The 25,398-nt window shown below is 44.4% G+C and overlaps 1 protein-coding gene across 2 annotated transcripts in view; it reads right to left on the bottom strand.

Moving 5' to 3' along the window:
• The window catches only part of GALNT16 (polypeptide N-acetylgalactosaminyltransferase 16), a 75,425-nt gene that overhangs the window by 28,442 nt on the left and 21,585 nt on the right, over window positions 1-25,398 (bottom strand). For both annotated transcript variants that reach the window (XM_058026349.1, XM_058026350.1), the window contains exons 2-3: window positions 8,630-8,805; window positions 5,726-5,824 (exon numbers count right to left, since the gene is read on the bottom strand). In XM_058026349.1, coding sequence (XP_057882332.1) covers window positions 5,726-5,824; window positions 8,630-8,805 — 275 coding nt within the window. The remainder of the gene's footprint in view (window positions 1-5,725; window positions 5,825-8,629; window positions 8,806-25,398) is intronic.

Genomic DNA, 25,398 nt, shown 5'->3' with positions numbered 1-25,398 from the left:
TCCCCTCATTTGCTTGTTACCTGTCTGTCTTTCAAACCAGCACCACACCCACTGAAAGCACCCCCATTCCTCAGGCTGGTTGCACCATACCATGTAATACCCTTGGGTCTGCAGTGAGTTTGCATCTGTAGGACACACATGAGGAAAGCACAGAAAAGCTTCTGCCCTCCCCAGACACCAAAGCATTCTAGTACTTTGGAGTCTGAGCAGTTCAGTTCCGACCTCTTTACCAGTCTCATTCATTTAAAATGCTTGAACTCTTTTTCCATGAGCTTCTTCAAATCTTTCTCTTGGCTTTAGTACCATCAGACAGCATATTCCCTCTCCAAGCCTCCTCCAATGCCTCTGTGACAGGCAGGTCCTCATTACCTTCAGCAAGGTTGCTCAGTGATGCTTAAGAAGTCCAATGAAAAGAGCAGTTGTGCAAATTTTAATACTAAAAACAGAGGCAAACACTGTCCTCCTAGTTCTAGCAATCTGTCTCATTTCAGTGGCACCTGCTCTTTTGAGCAACACTGGAGAAAAATTTCTGGCTTTTTTTCTCTTTTGGATTTTGTTGTTGTTGTTTGATATAGCAAACAGACAACAAGAATAGTCCCATTCTCCTAGGAATGAAGGTGTAGAGAAATAAATTGCCATCTTGTTAAGTAACACCACTGATGGCTTTGCATACAGAGCCAAAGTTCCCTCAGTCTGGAAGAGTGTTCTGCTTTCTCATACAGCACAATTCTGACTGTTCTGCTGCTCAGTATCACATCCCACTCTATTTCAGATTCACATTGCTTTATACACCTCTCATAGTATTTGTATTTTGAGCTGACATGTCCCTAGATGACTGAGCTTGCATTTTCCAAAGCTGAATCTCATTTGCTTCTCTTGGCTTATGTCTCTCTAGATCCTTTAGTATGGTAGGGTGGGAGGTGGGGGGATGTTCCAGTGCCATTCTAAGGGCAGCTTCTCTCAGCACAACCACCATCTGCATATTTTACAGACAAGGTTGCCCTGCACTGAAATTCTTGTCTGTGCAAACACAATGCAAAACAACCCAGACAGACTGCAGTATAATGGCTGCAAAGTGGTATTCTGCACCTTCTTCCACTAGCTTGACTATTGGCAATGCTCACATTTTCTCCACAAGTTTCAGGTCTGTCAACTCAACATAACTGGGAAAAAAGCCCCAATTTGTTCTCTGTTCTCTACCTGCCCACTGATTCCCCAGTAGAGAGAACACATCCCTTGAGGAGTTCACAGCTCACTGTACAGTGCCCTGTTCTTCTCTCAGCTCTGCAATCACTTGCTGTAGATCCTTGGGAAAGGTACTTAATCTTCTTTGCACTTAGTCATACCTGTCCTTTTAACAAGGAGCACAGTAATCCTAATGTTTCCCCTCACTGAGGTGCAGAGAATGCCATGACAAACACTTTCAGGCACAAAAATGTATTAGTAGAATTTCAAAATCCAAGTGACAATTGTCTTTTACAGCAGAAACATGGACTGTTCCCCCCTCATCTTTTGGATTCCCTATCTCCTTTGCCTTTTCTCACAGCTTCCTTCTTTCAGTATCAGAATCCTTACTCTCTTGCATGAACATGACATCAGCACTGCAAATGAGTTTCTCTCCTCTGTCCAGCCCCCACTAAGTTCCCAGATAATCTTGTTTATTCTGGATGTTAGCAGAAGAGTATATTTTTTTCCCTTTGCTCTAACATAATATCCTTTTTTGCCATTCTTTAAATTGCCATTGTAATGAGATGCTACACCAATGCTCTAGCATTACAACAGAATCCTCTTAATCAGGATTTTCACAGGCCCTCTGCATAGTCACTGACAGCTGTTCAAATCCAGTGACTTAGAGCCTCACAATTCACCTTTACATTTGCACCAAAACCAAAAGGCCACTGCAATCATGACTTTCTGAGATCAGAAAGAGAGGGACCAAACAACAAAGCACTTGACTTTTTCTTCTGCAAGAACGCTCCCAGCAGCAGACTGAAGGTATGGCTTAAAGATTAATCATGCATAGACATCAATGACATAAAATGCCTTTTGAGTGACAATTGTTTCTGAAGGAGCACAGGATGCCAAGCAAGTGACTGATTTGAGAGTGACAGCTATGTCGTAGCAAAGAAAAGAGATCAAAACAGGCAACAGCTCTTGACTGACACACATCTCCTGCAGGACTGAGGATGCCAGCAACAGCCATTTGAACTGACACCTTCACAGGTTTTTGTCTGATGGCCCATTTCCCATTTTTTTTCCACTATTCCCCTTCTTTAAACTCTTGCTGGATATTTTTAACCAGTTGTCTCCCTCTACACTGAAAACATATGGCTGGAGCCCACACCAGAAGGCAGGTATGCAGCCCATGCTGCCTCTGAAGACCAGGAGGAATAAGCAACAGGGTACTTGAGGGAATATGTTATTCCTCTTCAAGGTCACTCTTCTCTTTCCCCCTCTCCCTAACACACAAACATTTCCCCCATCCTCACGGAGCAACAACAGCACATCATTCCTCCTGCTTCCACCCAGCAGCAGAGATCCCAGAGACAGAAGGGAGAAGGCAACTGCTGAGCTGCCAGAGGCGTTTAAGTCCATGTGCATGTGAGGTTAGCAAGAAGGGTATGCAGATTAGGATCTGGCCCCTAGAGCTGTCAGGTTTAGATGACCCTGAAACAAGCCTGTGATGCAGGAGTATCATCCCTGGGTCACTTCCCAAGACCTTTTGTACCAGCACTGCCACTTGGTTGAATTACCTTGCAATAAGGTAATTCTGGCCCAGGGGAGTGCATTTGGGCTCTCTCTGGGTTTAAGATCAGTTCAATCCCAGTACCCTTTTCATGTATTTCATTCTAGAATTTCCCAAAGTCTTATGGCTGGTTTTTGAGTGCCTAAATTCAGATACTCAAAAGCCACACTTGCAAAGACCTCTGTTATGAAAATTTCAACTGGTAATACATTTTCAACCCACCTCAAAATATTAGGTCTCCAAAAATGTTTTCAGACATAGAAAATTTTGCTTTTAGTGCTGCTCATTTTCATCACTTTTCCTCCTTCACACCCATTTCTCTTATAGCATTCCCACAGTGTAATCATGATAACTGAACTTGGGAAAAGGCCCATAATAACAGTGGAATCACATTTAACTTTCACCAGATGCATCTCAAATGGTTCATTCTAATTATCCAAGTAATCATGCTCTACCTGGTTTAAGACAGCTCTTGCAGATGTAGAAATAAGGACAAGCTGCAAGCCTGACTAGTCAGCAGGTAAGCAGGCAGAGCAATTTTATGCTTCCTGCTGCTTAATATTACTGTGGTCCTCAGCAGACTCACAGCCAGGTCATAAACCCAACAGAACAGAACAGTCCTGTCCCTTTGATACCTGACTTATCCTGAAGTGCCAGGGATGCAAAGTAATTACATAGTACTGGTGCACTGACTGTGTGTGTGACTTGAACAACAATTACTCTCACAGCAGTAATTCAGCCTGGCACATTCAGATGAGTTTTGCTGAAAGATGGGACTCTCAGGTTACAGAAGAGGCCCTGAAGAGCTCTGTCAAATCCCTCTATAGCATCAGTGTCAACCTGTAAGTCAAACTTATGCCTATGCCTCTTCTAGCAGTGCAGCCATGACGTGAACATTTACTTCTGTGTATGGATGTCAAATCTTCAGTGCTCAAAGACAAGGCTACTAGCCAATGCTTGCTTGTGTGGCAAATACTGTAGAGCCCAAGAAGGACTCAGCCTTCAGGATCTCTCATGAGACAGGGATAAATTATTGACACTTCTGATGTGATTTAAGGAAGGAGTAAATCCATCACATGCACTGGCTGTAAATCATCTGGCAATGAAGAGCCCAGCTGTAGCCAGAGGTCTGGGAGGAAATCCCATTCACTACACCATTCACAGCAGAGTGCAGCCAGCTCCTCACAACAGCAGTCCTCCAGGGACAGCAGATTGCAGGGATCCATCTGAACAGATGGGTCACCCATTTTTCAAGGTCTTTGTTGGGGGCTCTGGTTGCAGGAGACCACATCTGAGAGACTGGTAATACCACATCTTAGGTGCTGTATCCAGTTCTGGGCTTTCCGGGACAAGAAAAAGTAGGACATACTACCATGGTTTCTCAGCACCTATCTACTGTCTGACCTATTACTGAAAAGGCAGAAATCTCCTTCAGCTGCCCTAGCAGCACCATGATTCCAAATAAGCCTGCCCATTTTCTGGACAGTGACTCTGCAGAACTCATTGTATGGTTGAAAGGAAAAGAAAATTATAGAAATAAAAAGGCAAAACATGTCAATGCAATATATACAGGTCTCTGGAAACACAATAGCACCAGACTTGGTGGCAGAAACCCAGCCTTCTAGACATGAGGCCAACTTGAAAAGGCCTGTTTCTTTATTCACATAGCACATTTCTTTAAGTCCACAGGACCTGTCAAGGGAAGAAGTGGCAATGATGAATAATGCATTTCTGTTAGTGATACCATCAGCTCAAACTGCTACACAGACAATTCACTCTCCCTTCAGCCTCAATGGCTGTTCCCAGGCCTGCTTGCAGGCTTCAGAGACCCTTTGAGAAATTACTTAGTGATTCAGAGAAGTCAGAGGGCATTTTTTTCTGTGGGAAGTAAAAGGAAAAGAGCATCCCTGGGTTCTGTGGGGGTGATGGAAGAGGGCAGTGAAGGAGCAGCTGGAACATTGCTTTGTGGTACAGATGACTGCAAGCCTCCATCTATTTGGGGCTGCTGACAAGCCCTATGCCACCTATTTACTTAGCTAGATTTGGCCACTGCTGTTACTCAGATATGAGGAGACACTGGTACAAGATAGCAAGTGTCCTGCAGGCTCAGCAGGAGCTGCGTGCAAAGCCCAAGGGTACACCTGATGGGCCATCAGTTCAGCAACTGATTACCAGCAAGGGACCACGAGCAAGGGCTTGTCACTGCACCTAGCAGCACGCAGTGTTCTCTTTAGTCCCCCCTCACTCTTCCAAACCAAGCTCACACTTGGTTGAGACTTAAGACTGCTCTCACCTGTGGATGCAGGCCCAGCTACCTCTCGTACCTGTGGGGTGCCACGAAGAAGGAAGGAATGATCAATCTGACTCCATGTTCTCAGAAGGCTAATTTATTATTTTATGATACTATATTATGTAATATTAAAGAATACTATGCTAAACTATACTAAAGAATACAGAAAGAATACTTACAACAGGCTAAAAAGATAGTAATAAAAACTCATGACTCTCTCCAGAGTCCTGACACAGCTTGACACTGATTGGCCAATGAGTGAAAGCAACTCACACCAGAACCCAATGAAACAATCACCTGTGGTAAACATCTCCAAAAACACTCCAGATGACCAAAACACAGGAGAAGCAAATGAGATAATAGTTGTTTTCCTTTTTCTCTGAGGTTCTCAGCTTCCCTGGAGAAAAATCCTGGGCAAAGAGATTTTTCAGAGAATGTCAGTGTCACACTACCCTTTCTTGCTGCTTGTGATTTCCCCAATTGGAGCCATACAGTGGCTAACTGCAGATGTGTTCTGCATTTGAAGATATGCCCACAACGCCCATCCTAGTGGGCCATCTTGAGAGCAGAACACTATCACTTGGGGAACTGCAGCCACCCTGCTTGTCTAGCTGCTGTAAAATGCCTAATTTTCCCCCAGAGCACTCCCAGACCGCGCCATCCAGGCCCGGCAGCCCAGCTGAGCTCACCTCTTCACCGTGCGGAGCAGCGTGGATCGCGCCTCGTTGTGGAAGGTGATGATGACGCTGGTGGCTGGCAAGTCAGTGTCATAGCGTACAGAAGTGCACCTGCAGCACAGGACAGCAGGAGTGTAAGCCAAACATTACCCAGCAGTAGTACTGCAACAGCGTACCTGGAATTTCTAAAAAGAGAGTAACTTGCTAAAATCAGAACCAGCACGGTTGAGCTGCAGCAAGGGAGGCCTCAGCAGCCCCTGCACCAAGGATGGCAGACCTTAAAAAGAACTGTGCCCATTGAAAAGCAAGGTTTGGAGGCTGTGATACCTAAACTCACAAACCTGCATGCTAAGGAGGTCATATGGGTTTTAAAGTGAACTAAGGTTCAGTTCTGGACTCCAGTCCCTGGATTTACTTGTGATTCAACATAAAATCTTGTTTATTCATGCACAGGACATGGACATGCTAAGCATGCATAGAGCTGGTACACCCAGGCATTACTGTATAAAGCACTTCAAATTCTTTGGACACAACCTTCACAGAAAGGAAAACACTAGCTAGTTCTGTGATCTGTGCTGGGGAGTTGCTGAGGCCCAACACTAATGGACCTGCTGGCAATGAAGAGCAATTCTTTCTATCTTCTCATCTGATTTTGTGATGTTAGGTACATACACACATTCTCACACTAAGAACCAAGGATTAACTTGCACCAGGCTGCTTCTCCCTGTGGAGAGCAAAGTTTCTGTGAGGGAAAAAACTCACAGACATGAATCCTGAATCCAACTCTGGCAGATACTGAGCATGGCTGATTTGGGCTGACCTGCTCCTCCAAAGCATCTGCCTTCTTAACTTCCAGATGGTGCCAAACTGCAGTCAGTGTGCTCTAATTTCCTGTCTGATGAAGAAACTACACCTACTTTTAACAACTCAAGGCTTTGCACAGACTGAATCTCCATCCTGACAGGGAATACAATTCACTTCTCAGACCCACTACTTGTACTTCCACATTTACTTACTATTCTTTTACAACTACTGCTGAACTGTGACTGGAGTTTCATCATCACTTTCAATCCTACTGGTTTATGACTTTTATTGCAGTGTTTTATTAAGGGGACAGCAGCTTCATACAGCAATTTTCAAACATATAGAGAAACCTGATAAAGACTAAAGTGGACAATGTGAGAACAGACCTGAGACAGATCATATTTATTATTGTTTCAAAATAACTCCATGATGTAATGCACACAAAATGTATTAAGGAATCAGGAAGTGGAAAAGCAGAAGAGGCTGATATATGGGTAGTTTGGAGAAGCTTTCCCAGTATTTTAGCATTACCACAGCATCCCAGAGAACAAGGACAAGGTTTGTGCTTAAAAGTTGACCCTGTCTTTGCTTTGGATCAAAGAAACAGATGCATGCTAAGTCAAAAGGAGCTTGTGGGATGTTAAGTCAAGTATGTCCATGCTCTGGCTTGGGTGCCTGAAGAAAAATTTATGTTAGTGATCTACATACTCCTCCCATTCCTTAAACAAAGAGCTAAGTCCACAATCCAACTTGTATCAGCTGAAATAAGTTCTCATCGAGTTGTCATCCTAGCAACTACTCCAATATTGTTATAACATAAGACAATCAAACACAGATTGCTCATTCCCAAATTACTCCCTGCAAAGGGGAGAAACATGGAAATAGGTTTATTTGTTCTGATTATATCCTACTTTGGACTCTCCATTACTCAAGGGAATCCTTGAAAAGCTGGGTCTGAAATAGCTACACATTTGCAGGGAATCACATATATTTTGCTTTTCTGACTGAAGTGCAGAGATGAGGCTCTTCACAAAAAGCATGCTCTGCATGCTGTCACAGATCAAAATAAACAATAATTTATCTTTGAAGTGAGCTGGTTTTAGGCCAGAACATGACAGCAGATTAACAGAAAATAGCAATTCTGCATTGCAGGGAGACTTGTCAGCAACACAGAACATGGCACTATTGCCTCTGGGTCACTAGGAAGCCAGTTCCAAATACTATGCTGGAGAACAGCAGCACAAGACTTGGATCCCACAACCATGGTCCTGACTGACTGCCTTCAAAAAACACTCTGAGGGCTGTCAGTGCTGGCAGGCTCACAGAGCTCCATGTCTCCTGGCATCCCTTTCACAATTTCTATCAAGTTAGATGCCTGGTTTCCTGCTCCCAGCTGCTGGGAAATGTTGCTTGCAACCATATCATACCTAGAACCATACATATTTCTAGGCAGAGTCTAGGACTGAAGTAGACTACTGTATACTATCCTATTACTATTAAACCTACAGTTTTCAATAATCTTTTTGTACTAAAGCATTATCTTTTTGTCCTCGAGAAACTACAAAATAGTTACCCAAGCACCATTAGCAATGTAAGGACAATTTTTTTCAGCAGAATAGATGACACAAGGACAGAATGACAAGCACTTTGCAAGGTACGGAACACTGAATTTGCATGTTAGTTTCATCCCTACCCCAGCAGCCCTCAGCCAGTGATGTTCAGGACGGAAAGAAACACAAAACCAGCTTCAGACAGCCAGAGCACAGCAGGTGAGGAACACCAGAGCAAAGCAAGGCTGCGACAAAGGTGCACTTTGCAGCCAGGACAGAAGGATGCCAAGCGAAGCCATGAGCATAGGGGCAGGGAAAAACACAACTGTCCAATGAGCAATCTGAGCTGCAGTGGAGGGGCTGTGCTAAAACAAGATGATGCTTGGACCTGGAAAAAGAGGTGTTAGGAAAGTCTCAAGCTGGGACTGAATTTGTCAAGGCTCTCCAAGCATTCGAGACCTTTCTAGTTAAACCATTACATTCAGTCAAACAGTGGACCAAAGGAAAACCCAAAACACGCTTTGTCAGCGTTGCAGACCGACAGCAGAGAGCAGCAGGGTACCTGTAGTGCCTGGTGTCCCGGATGGGCCGGTCGGGGCTGAGTTTGTCGCTCTCCAGCTGGTTAAAAGCGTGCTGCCGGTAGGGGTCCTCTCCAGCCCTCAGCACCTTGGAGGACAAGTAAGCCTTCTCGTCAAAACCCCGCCGGCCGCTCTTCTCTCCCGGCGGAGCCCTCGTCATCTAGAGCAGAGACAAGAGTCAGAGCATCAGGGACAGCAGCTGGCCCGTGCTTAGACAGAGGTAATAAGTTCAGACATTGCCACACATCTGGAAGCTGCTCAGGTATGGGGGAAGGCAGGATAGGCAAGAGCTTGGAAAGGAAAGCAGGAGTCCCCACAGACAGGGTGTTAAAACTGCAGGCTTTGCTGTTTGCTGTCCTTACTGACTGAGCTTGGGATGGAAGCTGCTGTTCCTGATAGCAAAAGCAGAGCCAAGTTCCCTTTAGCACCTGTTACACAGAATGTGTGAGACTGCAGGCATTTGGAAACCCTTCCAGCCAATGAATGTCTGAGAGCAGTCTCCAGCCAAGGGGGCTGAGACACCATATTTTGAGGAAAAGCAGTTTCAGCCATTCAACAATCATTGCATACAAACAGAGAGGCAGCTGATTAAACAGGTTCCCTGCTGTGCCTTGCTCAGACTTGCCCAGTCTCACAGATGCCCTCAATAGAGTTGAAAGCTGTCCATGACTGTCCTCAGTACCCCACAAGAGTTACAAGACCAGGGCCGTCCCTCTCCCCTCCTAATTTTCCCTTAACTTTCCTAGGCCACAGAGTTAGTACAATATCAGCACCTGAAAACCATTCACAGGGTCATCAGGAGAGAAGACAGGCACAGGTCTGGCTCTCTCTAAGGTACATGACTCTATTTGGAAACAACCCACAAACTCTAAAATACTTCCATATAAAGCAATCAAGATTGTTTATAAAATAAAAGTAGTTTAACAAATTTTCTGTGGTAGCTGTTTGATAAACCAAATCATGAAGACAAAATACTCCCAGCTTTGCAAGGGAGTGCTCGAGCTCCCTAAAACTGCTGCAAGAGGCAGATACCTGCACCTACACATCTCATCCAAAGCATTAGGTAATCCCCAGATCTTGAGATTATTCTATGTAAAATAGCTTGGATGCTCTCTACTACTAGGCTTGATCACATTTCTCCCTCTGCTAAAGGTCTCCTTTCAGGAGTTACAGAGAGCAAGAGACCAGAGAATGGTCCCCAGTATCACACAGCATGTTGGTTGGGCTAGAATTCAAGAGACCCAACACCACAGCAAATTCCTTAAGCAGGAGAGTGCTTAGAAGAACATTCATCTCTGCAACTTACTCTGACAAGGGCTACCCTTTAGTGCAGACAGCCCTAGGAGAACCAGACAGTCAGATAAGATGATGGCAAATGAAATTCACCATAAAGAAGGGCAAGACAATGAACGTTAGAAAAAATAAATTGAACTACTCATGTACATTGATGGATTTCAAATGAACCGTGATCACTCGGGCTACAGATCTGAGCATCCCTGTGGACAGCTCAAATGAAACCCTGCACTCAGTCTGCCGAGATGGGAAATGCAGCAAATTGAGTGCACTGCAAATAGGACAGAGAAATCTGAAACCATCGTGAGCAGTTCTATGGAATCAGTGGCAGCCCAGCAGCCGTGGCCAGAGCACAAGCTTTGTCAAGCCTGTATCTGGAAGGAAGCTACTGGAGGATAAAGAGAAATTAGAAGTTAGGACTGTTCCATTTGGAGAGGAGATGAATTAAGTCAGGAAAAAAAATTAAAGTGGGCCATAAAATTACGCCTAATACAGCCAAAGTTAGCCTGAGCTCACATTTCCCTTTCTCATCATACAAGAACGAGGCAAACATCTTTTCATGGGGGAAAGAAAAAGAGCTACTATTTTCAGCACTGAGAAATTCCTTCAGCCACTGCACAAGCAAGGAAATGTTTATGGATCTGCCCTTGTGTAGGACACACACAGGCACACTCCAGTGGGTGAGTTTGCCTCTGCTCGCTCCTCCAGAGTCCTGCTCTGCCACCCCTTCTCCAGGGATGCTGCTGCCATCTCCTCTGCCCCTTGCAGCCACCACCACATCACCTGGGCACGGTGCTGGGTTACAGGAACATCTTGGCTACTTTATGGCTGCTTGCACAGCCTGCTGCCTAGAATCTTCCTCGAGTTTGTATTTTCAGTATGATGAGAAAACAATTACTTTCATACCTCTAAAACTGAAATGTTTTCTTTCCTTAAATCATACAAGGAGTTTTGCTGAACTCAGCTTCCATTTCTCTTTTTCCTTTTGCCCTAGAAAACAATGCTGATTTGAAGCAAAAGCCCAGCTTATCACACACCTTTAAATACTTTGCAATCACACGCTTGCCCTTTGATACTTATCTCTTGTCCCTCCAAGTCCCATAAAAGCAACAGTTGGTTTTGGTTTATGTTGCCAGGAAGATACTAGAAAATGCTGGAAATGACAAGATATCTTCAGGAGACATTTTCCCCAGGACAGTGAAAGGGCTGGGGAGCAGGGTCTGGCAGGCAGGAACAACCCTAGGCGCCAGCCAGAAGTGGGTACCAGGGCAGCCCCAGGAATTGGGCACCTCTCTGGGGAAGGACAGGATGAGGGCACACCTTGGCAGGGCCAGGCTATGAGGAGCTGGAGACCAGTCCTGCTGCAGCATCACTGGGACAGGGCCTGTGAGACCCTGGGGAGTGGGCAGGGACAGCGAGGCCCTTTATTGCCCTAAAAACCATGACACCTAAACTTGAACTCTCAGGGGTAATTCTTCTAGATACTATGGTTCTCACATTACTTATACATCAAAAAGTGATAAAAGAGCACTAGGAAATGATTGACAGTTAAGAGTTAAGTCCCACTTGCAGTTTTATCTCAGACAGTATCTCTTTGAGCTTTCTTCAAAGGGAGGATTCAGAGGATGATAGCTAGGAGGGCCTGCCTTCAGCTTCCAGAAAGGCAGCTAATCGATAGATAATCAACAAGAAACCAAACATCCATCTATGAGAACCAAGAAGATAACAAGGTAATAAATAGGGGCTAACTGAGATTTGTCAAGACCGAGTCACGTCAGACTAATCTAATTTTCTTCTGTGATAGAGTAATCAGGCTCAAGGCTATGGAGAAGCAGGAGACAGATACATCAAGACTTAGTTGTTTTTGGTAGGGGCTGTTAAGATGCTGTCAATAGCAAGCTAGAAAAGTAATAGTCTGGGTGAAACTACGCAGAATGTGTGAAACTGGTTGGAAAGTTACTGCCAGAGCATAATTATTAGCTGTTACTAGAGCAGAGAGGTAAGAGCAGGTCTTTAGGGGTTTGTTTCCGATCCAGCACTATTCAGTATTTTCATAAATACCTTGGATTCAGACACAGTAAGTTTGTCAAATCCATGGGAAATCCAGAAAAAATGCCAGACACATTGGGTAACAGGGTTAGAATTCAAAATTATCTCAACATATAGAAAATATGTCTGAAAACAGTAAAAGCAATTCAATAAGGGCACTGCAGACCTTTACAGTTCACCAGGTCTGTGCCGATACAAAATATGGCAGACACAGCACAGTAGCAACCCCTCAGAAAAGCCCTAGACATTACAGCTCATCACAAACCACAGGACAGAAAAGTCAGATTAAAAATGCAGAGCAAACATAATCCTGAGTGCAGCCTAGACAGTTATGAACTAGCCTGACAAAGTGAATATAAAGCTTATCTTTAAGGACTGACTTGCTTTATCAGATTATATTCCTAGAACATAGATGTTGCACTGCAGGACATTTATTGCTGTGAAGTCAAACAATGCTTGACAGGAACAGTGCTGGTTCTCTATGAAACCCTGCCAAACCCTGTCTGAAGGGTGGACTAATATCTGCCCTCCTCTTTCCTGTCTCCTCACCTTGACACCTCTCACTTCAGGAAGTAGTCAATAAAAGCAGATATTAGCTGTGGTGTACTAAAGGCACATTAGGTACAGCTGAGTGCAGAGTCAATACCAACATTTTACCATACCAACAGGACAGTTCATACCCCTCAGTCCTTGATGTAGTTACACACCCTCTATCCCCATGCTTGAGGCTGGAAGTGCGAGTTAGGGGAGCAGAAGAGCCCAGCTCCTTATGACTGCTGGTCTCTGATAGATTAAAACAAAAAATAAAGCTACAATAAAGCAGAAATAAAGATGAATAGGCACTGGAAATGTGAGTGTCTAGACTAGGGATTAGCAAAGAGTTTGCACAAATTAAGTTTTGTCCCAAACATTGCTGAGACCTCCAAAAAAATTCACATATGAAAATTTCAGCAAGTACTGTAAACCTTCTAATCTTATTTCACCATTTCTCATTTTCACATATACTTTTCCCTTTCAGTGACAGAATGGAATCAGATGCTCTTCTGCTGTTTGAAAGCATGTTCTGATTTGTATTTTGACATGGCCCAAGAGACGAGAAACTATTTAAATAGCAAAATTAACTTTGTAAGCGAGGGATTTAGGTAAAGGAATTAATGCTGTGCATGTCTATGAAAACTTGAGAGCCTCATTTCTCAACTAACACAGGGATGTTCCTCTAGGCCTGATTCCTTGTGAAATAGCAAGACTATAATAGAGACAGTGCCATTAATCTCTGTGCATTGTCATAGTCTGCCATCAGACACAGGCACATCAGCTGCCATGTGGTGCTAACAGCCACTAAAACCAGAGCTGGGGAATTCAGGGTCCCAAGATGCATCCTTTTAACAGCAGGCTTGGCCAAGTTCAAAAAGAATAACCATACTCCAGGGGTCATGAAGAATCACTACTTAATTAGAGTAAGGTATGTAAAACTCTCAAAGGTAAGTGCAATTAATAATTTTACAGTTACTGTGAAATTAGTCCAGCAGCAGTTTCATGTGACAGGACATACACTTTGCAGCTCTTGCAGTTCTCACAAGCATTTAGTGCCAGTAAAACAAATGGAGCAGGGGTTGCCATGCTTCTCCTTTGTTTTAAGCTCATTTTCACAATTGTCTCAGCTCTGTCAAACCCCAGAAGTGAAAAGCATCAATTGCAAGCCATCCCCACTAAGTGTCTTTCCGTGGAAGACCTAACAGACCAGAAAGGTCTAATTGACCAATATGGACACAAAACAAGCCAGGGAGTAACAACTTGAGGCCCCCCTTCAATTTACCCTGCTGGCACAGCCTCAGACACTTGCACTGCCATGAACCCCAACCCTGCCAGCGCCTCCCTCCCAATGAGCTCTGCACGCCCAGCTCCCCCCAGCAGACTTCTCTCCTCTGAACTGAGGAGTGTCCAGTTCAGTGCCAATTTCAACCCATCCTACTGAGACACAAACTCGCTGGCTGTGCAAATCCTCATTCCTTTGCCAGCCCACCTCTGCAAACCCCCCTGGTGTGACATTTCTCTGTAGGCTCACTCCACGTGCTCCACACACAGTGCAGTGACCTGAAGCAAAGTGCCAGAGAGAACAAGCCAGCACAGCACAACCACCAGCAGGGAGATGCTGGGGAGCAGAGCAGGGCTTGGGGATGCTGCAGAGACAGGAGCTGCTCAGCTCTGTAACCCACACGCTGCACATGGATGGGCTAGGCCTGACACAGATCACAGGGCAGGACTGAGATCTGCAGCAAATCCCAAAAGCTTCTGAGGGACCAAGCTACTCTCTGTGGGCTGAACCTGCAAGATTATATGAGCTAAATGCCTGTTGCCAAAAGCATTTGCTTTAGAGGGTGTGTTGCATTTCTAGTTTGCATTAGGAATCCCAGTGTACACAGGGATTTTGTGATGTCTCATGAAAAATCTGCACACTTCTGCAAAAAACCGTTCCTAGTCCTCAGAGACAAAAGCCTGTGCCTGACAGCACAGGGCCTGTTTTATTCATGCTTTGTTAAACTGTGTAAAGCACTTTAAATGTGGTTTGGGAACCATGCACTTATGGAACTTCTACTATGAAATTTTAAAAAAAAAATTACCACAGTTAAATAGAACCATCACTGTTCTTTGAGAAGTGCAAGTGCTAACAGCAGAGCCCAGAGACCAATTTGAATGTTTCATTTGTAGCTTGCACAAACTGGAGTAACACAATGGAAAGAGTAAAGCAACTTGATCAGCTCCCATGGCACCTAGCTAGTCACAAAAGAATTTCTGCTGCCATTAACCCTGGGCAATCTTGAGGTGTGCTGCCAGTTCCAAGCTGGAGACCAGCAGCAGACACCCAGCAGGGCTATTTCCAATGCCCTCTGAGAAGAGCCCATGGTTCACCAGCTCACAGGGCTTCTCGAGGCCCTGTGACAGCGCTGTAGTTGCCATGGGATGGCAAAAGTTAGAAACAGAGGTTCTCTGCTGGGGTTTGCTTTCCAGTACTAATGCTTGCCCAAAGTGCCTCTCTACCTCCCTATTCTTTTCCATAGCCTCTGGGTGTTTATTACCATCTGTGTGTGCAGAGGCAATTCTGTCAGCTCTGCAAGACTTGCATCTCAGCACTCTTCTGGTTTTGCCCTGAGAAGCCTTTTCTCTTCATGCCTGTCTCATGACTAGAAAGTCATGCCATTCCACCAAATAATTTCTATTTTGCTCTTCTTTTCTTCCCTCACAGTTTTGCCAGACACTGAGTTGTTGTCAAGGAAAGTGTCCTCAAGAATCTGACCTGCAAAGGTAGAAATTCCAAACAAGATAAAAAAGGAGAAACAACTACATTTCTGTGTTTGGTTTCCATAGCAATGTTCTCCCCACAACCAGCAGTTTTTGGATGCAATATTCAGACCCTCCTCCAAGAGAGACAGAAGATGGCACAATGTATTCCATTTATTGCCTACAGCATAGGTTAGGTGAACATCACAGGCTTCTATGATGTCTGCTACAAGCAGACACAGGTGGTTGGTGTGAAGAGTTTAGAAACAGGATGTTCCTGACTTACAGGTCACAACAGTGTGTTGATGGACAAAGTTTGGCCACTAACCTTCAAGCAGACTTGCTGTGGTTTGTCAGCTGGTCTTTTGGGCAGTTTAAGGGAAGAAAGCAACACAAAGAGAGCAAAACAGTGTGTGGGAAGTTTACAGGGGAGCAGCAAAAAAAAAATCCCTTGAGTAATTAAATTATTGTCTCTATCACGAGCAGTGATTCTCTGATACTCTCATCCAACTTCTCAGCAAAGAGAAGGGTGGTATCTGTCCCACCATATCATAGAAACAGGCAGTCCCCCAGCCAGGGAATAATGTGCTCTGACTCCATGAATCAGAAGGCTGAACATATGCTTTATTAAGCTATACTATATTACACTAATACTATACTAAATTGCTTACTAAAGAGATACTATACTAAAAGAATACTAAAGGAAAAACCCATGGCTGTCTGAGACAGTTAGGACCCAGTTTTGGCCCAATTGGCCAAGGAATCAAAACAACCTTCACCGGTGTCCAATTAACACATCACTTGGGGTAAACAATCTCCATAACACATTCTCTATGTGCAAAACAACAGGAGCAGTGAATAGCGGTAAGAATTGTTTTCATTTCTCTCTGTGCTTCTCACTGCCTTCCCCAGGAAAAATCCTGGGAGAGAGTTGTGAAGAGAGCTGTGAAGAGAGCTGCAGCCTCAATACCACACTCCCAACTCCCTGCTATCCTGTGTAAGTACTCGCAGTCTTGCTTCTGAGGCAGCCACGTGGCCTCTGCCTAATGGTCCTACTTAGCCATCTCTTAGTGTCTCTGTGGAGAAGCATCCTTCCTGCAATTGTTCATCCAGATCCTGCATGTCCTGTCTTCAGGAGGGAAGAGATGCTTCCAGGAAGCCTGGCTGGATCACTTTGCCCAGATCTCAAGGACATGCAATGCAGCATGGGTTGACAACTGGAAGGCGGCCAAAAGTAACACAGAGTGCACAAGTGCCAGCACTACAGCACACATCAGAGTCATTCACTTTGCAAGCAGCAGCCCAAAGAGCATGGGATGCTGGTTACACCAGCTCAGCACCACACTGCGTGCAAAGTTACTTCCACACCAACTGGCCTCTCTCCATGCCCACCTAGATTAACAAACGCATAAATCCTGCCAAATTGGATTCCCCTCTGAATAATCATGATGTATATTCATTGTAGAATGATAATCTGAGCAGCTGGAATTTATTATACAACCTCTCACGTGACAGGTGCACAATACTACTCTTTATCCTGCTCCACTGCTGACCTAGGGAGATATAGTTTATATAGATATAACATATAGCATAAAGACATGACTTCTATCAAGTGTGTCCCTCTTTGACCCAGCTGTTCAATCCTGAAGAGACTTTCAGCAGTTAACAAGGATTAGACCCTAAACAGTGTTCTGGCCCAGATACCCAGAGGCAGGAAGACATTGTCCATAGCTGGAGGGAAGGGACATGATGCCCCCTTAGGTGTCCTGGCCTTTTGTTTTCAGGAATGTTGAATAAAGCAAAGCAATGGGAGCAAAAAGGGCTTCAAAGATAGACGTCTAAGGGCATTCTCTTCCAAACAGCTTGGAGGAAATAAGTCTGCTCAGAACCATAGAGATTCATACCCCAGATGAGGTAATGCAGTTGCCAAGGTGCATTTCTTCCCTCGGTTTGAAGTCTAATGCACACAAATGTCTATTATGAAACTGTACAATATATTATATTTATGGTACTTACATACATTGATTTTGTATAAAAAAGACCCACATGTCCAGACTCACATACATCTGGCTTCTATATTTATTCAGTCATTATCTCATACCCTGGAATAATGCTATTTGTTCCCTATTCAGCAAACTTTGTTGTGACATGAACACTACCATTTTTGCTCGTATGAACCTTTATGCTGTTGTTTTCTGCTGGAATGGAATACAATGTGGAAAACCCCATGAGAAATAGTGAGTGGATAGTTTTCAAAACTGCTGACTACCAACACAGGTGGGGAGTGTGAGGTCTGTAGGGTTGCTGCTCCTTGAAACAGCACTTGTTTTCCAAGCACATTTCCCTGTATCCATAAATATCCATGACAACATCTGGTGTCAGGGAGAAGACACAGGACAGCACACTCTTTGAATACCTAAGGGACTCGGCTGCTCATGCTGGCACCCACATCAAAGCAGCAGCACTGTCAGAAAGAGAGCCCAGCAGGTAGCTGGGGACACAGCGCCTCTGGGTATGAAGGTTTTGCACAGAGAAGATGGTCACATGGACATGAAGCTGTCTGCATCCAGACATCTGTTTAGTATTACACAGGAAACCTACTCAGCAAAAGCCATCCAGGTTACTTACTGCACGCAGGAATACTCCTCTGCTAAAGGTCATACCTACACAACCTTTAAAAATGTGTTTTGAGGTCCTTCAGAGTAAAAATGGTGCTATGTGAAGCTTTTTTTTCTTTTGGAAAAATATCCTTGTCCTCATAGATATTTAAATATGCAATGAATGCCTTTGGTTTCCTAGTGATTTTGAACTAGGAAAACAAAGAAGAAAAAGGAACAGTATTCTGTTATTTGTCTTCTAACTGTTAGATACTCAGTGGCCAATTGGGTATTACCTGAACCCTGATTTATATAGCACCTGTATCAAGACAGACTGACATACAGCATTCTATATCAAGATGATGTTCCCATGGCCACCTGGTAACAGCCAAGAAGCCAACTAGACAGTTCAAATGAGGGTGGTCCATGTCTTCATAAATCATCAGCCACATAAACTGCATCTCTCCCTGCCCACTGCCCCACCTACACTGTCTGCACAGGCACAACATGTGTGTGTGCCTGCCTGCTGATTTACTAATCCATTCCCTTTGAACCCCAGTGACCTACATTCAGTCCTTGCCTCCCAGTGAATCACAGCTGTCTGGAGTGACAGATGCCACCACAGATATTTTCACAGAAAAGGAGAAAGCAACTTTAGGCCTCATAAGCTGCTAACACAGTAAGCAGTGAACTGGTTACCTAAGAGATGAGCAGAGGTCAGCTGGCACTGAGAAGCAGGCACCACTCACCCAAAGTATTAAAGTACTTAATTTTGTTAAACTCGCAGCTCATTTTCTTTGCCTTCAAGATCACACTGTAAGGGCTTTTTCTAAGGCTAGAGAAAGGAAGCTGAAGTACCTCTTTAATCATTCATCCTCAAGAGCTTTAAATTGAGATTAGAAGATTAAGCATAAAATAGTGTGGTTTTGCAACTGGCCAACATTCACACTCCACAAAAATACTGTGCACATGCACAGCTGAGCCAGGAGGACAAAGGGACACCTCAGGACATTTCACACCCCCAGCAGGGACAAAGTCACCCCCACAGCAGGAGATGGGAATTTCTCCCTGTCTTCCAACAAGGAATTTTTTTTTTTCTAATGTGTTTTTGTTGGCAGGTCTTGCTCAAACAGTCATGGTTTTAAATATAAACCAATTCTGCACCAACTCTCTCCCCTCTCCCCATGTTAGTCACCAGCCTGACCCTGTCCCTCCTCTCACAGGTAGCTGCCCCAGGCAGGTGAGAAGCACTGCACATCCTGCAGTGGAGCCGGGCGGCAGTCTGGCCCCAGGAGCCACACTCCTTCCTGCCTTTGTGCCAGCTGGGCCCAGTGCCATGCTGCTTCTGGAGGCTGGCCCACAGCCCCAGAGCCTGCAAGGACCTGGTCTTCCCAGGAGATAACACCTGAACAGTTTCTGGCCGTGACGAGTCAACTAATTTGCCACAATGCTCCACACAGCTCCTCCTCCCGTGGGCTTTGAACATCACAGAGAACGGCTTTAGGCGGGACATGTTTGGGAGTCAGACAGGCCCCATATGAAAATGCAAATTGTCTGTAAACCAACAACCAAAGTGACATTTAGCAGTGTGACTTAATATAGCTCCTCATGTCGCTGCAGAATCATGACCTGGTTTCTTAGAGAATTTCAAGAGTGACCTTCAGCTCACAATGTAAACTTGTATTTTGGAGGTTTGAAGCTATGAGATCTACTGCCAAAGACTGTACAGACATTCCATCTGTAGTGACAATAGTGATGGTGCATATACATCCATGATTTATTACAAAAATGAGTCCCTTTGTATAAGATCATCTTCACTCACATCTTCTCTGCTAGGCGTTCAGCCCTGCAGCATGCAACATTGTTTTCTAATAGTGGAAAAACTCACTGCCTATTCATCCATGAAGATTTGAGACTATCAGGCCATTGCCATTTTGTTTAGGAACCAAATGATATTCCATTTTAATTGATTAATTTTTCAGTTACTGCATTGCTCCAATTCCAGGACTTAGCAATCAATGGGAACTGACAAAACCCTCAGAGCTGCACTCTGCTTCTGTTTGGGTCTCCATTTGCAAAGGCATTAAATTCACCTCTCCAACAGCAAATTTAATCAAGGATGCATACCAATGAAGAATCACACAACGGGCTCATATATGCCTGTCAAATATGAAAAACACCTGTGTTATGCTATGCAGGCCTCTGTCATTCCAGACTTCGATCACTAATAATAGAGGTTCCCTCAATAGCCCCTCAGCTCTGCCATTTAGTCACTGTCAACCAGGAAAGAGCTGGGCACATAAGGAAGAGCAGAACTACTGAATCATCACAAAAATACACTCAGGACAGGTATTGCCACAACCACTGCTCGTGGAAGTTCCACCCATCCACAAGCGCTGCAGCCCCTCACACAGCCCCTTGTCTCATTCTGCAGGTGCAAACTGCAGCAAAACAAAGTCAGTAATAATGAGGATCTTTAAAATCCATTACTCAATCGATCCCTGTCCAACGCAAAGGGCATCATCTGATTCTGCACACAAAATGCTCAAAGTTCTGTATTGTTAGAACATGTTGTAAAGATACAACTCCTGGGTTATGTTGTTAGGACAACTCACAGCTTTTCTATGGATAGGATAAATTTCTCCTGTCAAAGTCGCAAAAGCGAAAAAGGTGGATATCTAGAAATTCAAAACTCAGAAGGTAAAGAATACAGAACTTGATTTTCAAACCAAGAAATGTTTGAATGTTTTGTGGTCAGCAGTAACACCACTACAGAAACCTTGGGCTACAGCAGTTTCTTTTGGCCTGCCTTAACCATAAATCCAATCAGGCAGATTTTGGGAGCTGCTGGTTTTGAGTTCATTTATGAAAAGGTTTGTCTGGCATTTTTCTTCACATATTCAACTAATGACATTTTGCCCAAATTCAATTTTTAAAAAGCTCACAGTCATGCAAACAAGTCCCACTTCGCTCTCACCCAAAATCTGCACTCCTAACACACCAGACTCCTCTCCTGGCCATACAGCAGCTCCACAGTTTCCACTCTGGAGCAAGATTTCACTTTTCAAATTTCTTGTATGGGTCACAGCAAGAAATGTGGGTATCTGTTTCTGATAGCTGGGGCTGTGATCCTAACCTTTGCTTCTCAAGGGTGAGTGTGAGTATAACCAAAACTGTCAAGAAGACAGTTTCCCCATCTCAAGATCTGACCTTTTTTAAAATTCTCCTCTTCCAAAGTATGACAGCTGAGTATAACCAGTAGGATTGAGTGATCTCCACTCACAGTCCTGGGCAACACAACAGCCTCACTTACCTCCCATGGCCTAAGGAGCACCAGGCAGGTGCATTTTCCACCACACAGACCAATTTCACCAAAGAGAGAGAATAGCTCCAAAAAACCACTGGTCAAAGAACTTGGCCCTGGCCTTCAGCAGCCTTCCTAAATATGAATGAAAAATAAACAGACACATCCAGTCCTGTAGGGCGATAGAATCTAAGAAAATAAAGATGGTGCAGAAGGGAATCTCACCCCTGAGGGGTTGCACGTGCACTAATTATCAAAGATTAGGAACAGACCTGCCCTTAAGAGGCCACAGCTGTGTCTAATAAGGATGAGTGATATAAAAGAGTGAGTTAGCTGGGTGAGGAGAGAGCTGGAGTTTGTTGGTTGTGCTGTGAGGAGATGCCCATGAGAAATCACCGAGAAGGTATGGAACTTCTGCAATAAGATGACAACACAGTCCTGTCAGCTCCACAGCTCCATGAAACCCACAGCGTTGCTCATGAGGATGAGCACTGCTCAGTGAGTTCTGCTTTTTCCTCTCCACAAAAAGCTGCATGAAGCACAAAGGCTTCGTTTGTGTTCAGAAAAACACAGTGTAAAAGTCTGAGTGATTGTAAATTACTAGTTAAATTCAGTGGTAAAATTGTCAGTGACATCAGCAGAATTTCAGCCACAACAAAAATACAAACAGGGAGAAACAAACACACACAGAGTACTCAGAGAGGACTCAATTTCCTGCTATCTTTCAGAATTTCAGAAAAATTAAACTGCTTAGCACACTAAGGTTCCCTTTCTTACAACTCTTTATTTGCTCTGGAAAATGGCTCTTGTTTAGAAACCATTTTAACTATGTTGTAAATGGCATTCATTACCCAGAAGACAAATAATGCATAAATCTGTAGCTGGAAGTTGTGGTAGTGATGTAAAGATTAAAAGCTAAACAGCCTGTTTGAGGTATGGAGTATGTAAAACAGCTTTTCCTCCCAAACAGAAAAAAAAGTTGAGACATTCTTCACATTTCTGGCTTGCTCTTGCTGGGTCTCAGCATTTCTGGCTCCGCAAGGGAACATGGGCAATGCACAAACATGAACAAAGGAAATGTGCTGAGAGGTTTGTTCAAAGCAGATTAAAAAAAAAAAAAAATAAAACCAAAAGCAGAACTGTTGTTTCAAGCATCAAAGATATCTCAAAATAAACTTTAAAAAACCTCCAAACGCTGATAACCCACAAAAACTTGAAAGGACTGTTATAGATATGGAGCAGGAGGCCTGTCCCTAGATTACAAAAGGTTAATGAGAAAGAAATTAGCTTGTAATTCTGCATCACGGTCTATAATAAGCATTTCTTACCTAAGCTGGCTGAAAGTAAAAAGTGTTCTGTAGCCTGACCATGGCAAGGCTGCGGACCAATGGCACACAGGCAGTGTATTCATCTCCATACCCTCTTCCAGGCAGTTTCTCTTGGCCAGTGCTGAAGGTGGATGGACCAGCAACACACCCAAATGCCAATAAAGAGCAACACTCTTCAGCAGAGCACCTTATACTGAACAAAACAGACTTAACTGTTGAAATCTTGTTTTTGATTAGCACAAAGGCAGCTGCCAGTGAGGTCCCTGCAACCACAATGTGAACATTAGCTCTCATGCCCAGTAGCATTCACCACTCACAATCCAGCCAACTGCCAGGATAGCATTCTTCAATCTTTCTCCCTAATTAAGATATTTAAGCAAGATGTACTGATGAAGCACTCTTCATGATCTGTTAATATATACAGCTCTTTATACAGCTGTCACTCATAAGCTTACAGCTCTCTCTCTTGTCCCTTCCTCCCCAGGCCAATATAAAAAAAGGCATATTTAAGGTTGTAGGGCTAGGCACTCAACAAAAAGGGCAATCCTGAATTGTAAGTGTCAATACAAAGGTACTTCTATCATGCATGTCCACTAAAAGCTTTAACTGGCAAGACTGAACATAATCACATGCCAATGTGTGCCCTCATGCAGGAGACAGCTCTCCGGAGCTCTTGCTCTGCTTCCCTGAAATCATGTGCAAAGTACAACAGAAACAAATGGTGTGCCAAAAGTGTCCAGACTAAGGCCCCACTGATATCTCACACAGCGCAGCTTTAAAAAATTTGAAGCCTGAAATCACAGTCAGGCCTGTAACTTAGTCCTAAAGGGACCCAGAGCAGCACTAAGCCAGAGAAGTCTTGGCATTCCAAGAGGCAGCTTCCTTTACACATGCTAGGACCCCGGCAGGATCACCCTTAGGGAGGATACAGGAAACAAGACTTCTCTTTTTTAGGAGGCAGCATTTTCACAGAATCACAGAATGGGCAAAGTTGGAAGGGATCACAGTGGGTGATCGGTCAAACCTCCCAGCTCAAGCAGGGTGATCCTAGATCCACATGTCACAGGATTGTGTCCAACTGGTTCTTCCATTCTGTTTGATCAGAGAGCTGAGAGCATCTTTCTTCTCTATTGTCATAACAGTGTAATTAGACTGATGCTGAAAAAATAAAAGCTCTAGAAACTGATTGCAGATGTCCCGTCCTGTTCACGGTTGTATTTAAGCTGCTGACAGGACAAAGGAAGACTCCACAACCTCTCTGAGCAATCTGTTTCATGTGGATGGTCACCTACAGAGGACAGAAGTTCCTCCTCATGCTTAGGCACATCACTTCCTGCCCATTGCCTCTTGTCCCATTGCTCAGCACCATCGAGCAGCGCCTGGCTCCACCCTCTGACACTCTCCCTTCAAGACTGCAAAGGTCCCCTCTCAGTCATCTCTTCTAGAGGCTGAGCAGGTCCAGCTCTCTCAGCATTTCCTCACAAGAGAGATGATCCAGTTCTCTCATTGTCTTTGTCATTTTGAGGTCTTTTCTCCTCTTCAAAGCCAGGCCTTCTCAGGACAGGTCTTTTCTTCTTCTAACATCAGCCTCTATAATTATAGCAGAGTCCCCTACACCTCTGTAACTGCCACTCTGGAAGTTCCTTCCCTTCTCCTTACCTATTGCCCCATCCTGCAGTATTTCACACTGGATGCCTGTGGACAGGAAAACAGTTATGTATCCAAGCCACCAAGATATCCCATGCCATAGGCATGCTGTGGAAGGACCTGCTCCATCTCTGCCAGAAACTCAACATACTCTGCTACTGGTACCTTCCCTCTAGTAGGATTTTGCCACTGCCCAAAACAGTGGAAAAATGGAAAACAAGAATGAAAACACAGCAAAACCCAGAACTACTGCACACACAAATGAGCACCACACTAGGGAAGAAGTTGAACTCTCTTTGCCTTTTCCCAGGCCTGCCATTGAATGTGCTGCAAATGATACCCATTTCCCTCAACTAGCCTAAGCCCTCCAAATGTCAGATGAAAGACTCGAGCCATTCTTAAGCTCAAACTGCAGGATATTCCAGTGCTCCAGAATGCATTTGGCTGCTCATCTCTCATTGCCTGGATGGGTAGCAAACAGGCTGTGACAGACACACACCAACAGCCTGCAACTGCTCCTAGCCTGCTTCAGGCAGAGGGAGCAGTAGGTCTCATGTTTGGAAAGATCCTAAGGTATCATAAACCTGCTGCAGTTTCCCTTTACAGCACATTTCTACCTCTGATTGCATATGCAACACCAGGGCACAGGCTATAAAGCCCAAGCCTACAGTTAATACAGAGATCTGCCTGCATTTCTAGATGTTTGTTACCACAGCAATACCACAGTACTTTTTAGCTTGTTTTGTTGCTTTTGGGTTTTTTAAAGCCAAGTCTCCTTATCCAGTGCACACAGAACCAGTTCCCAGTTAGGTGAGAAGGAAACCTCACAGTGTGCTGTGGATGTGGCAGAGCCTGCTGCCCGGGAGCAGGGTGCTGAGAGGAGATGCTCAGCTCCTGCCTCAGCCCCACGGTGAATGCAGGGCTCTGCCCACCTCATTCACCAAAGCCGTTTCTGACGCCTGCACCCAGCACGGTGTTGCTTCCTACCCACGCTGATCAGCACCACATCACTGCACTTCTTACCTCTTGGGGAGCTCTTGTGATTAACTTTTCTCAGAACACCCAGCAGATTCTTAGGAGCATCTACTTTCAGCTTCTTCCTCAGACAGCTCAGCCAAAAGCAGCTTACAAGACCAGCACAAATAAAATAAAGCCAACTTTTCCTTCAATGCTAGAGTTTGCTTTGGGTCTGGTAGTGATCTACAGAAGCCTTAAAATGACCATCCTAAGACTGTTTTCCAGGCCTGCCATATCAA

Source organism: Melospiza georgiana, chromosome 6 (assembly GCF_028018845.1).
Source record: "Melospiza georgiana isolate bMelGeo1 chromosome 6, bMelGeo1.pri, whole genome shotgun sequence".
Lineage (NCBI taxonomy): Eukaryota > Metazoa > Chordata > Aves > Passeriformes > Passerellidae > Melospiza > Melospiza georgiana.
The sequence above is the reverse complement of the archived record's forward strand: the minus strand, read 5'-3'. Positions and strand labels throughout refer to the sequence as shown.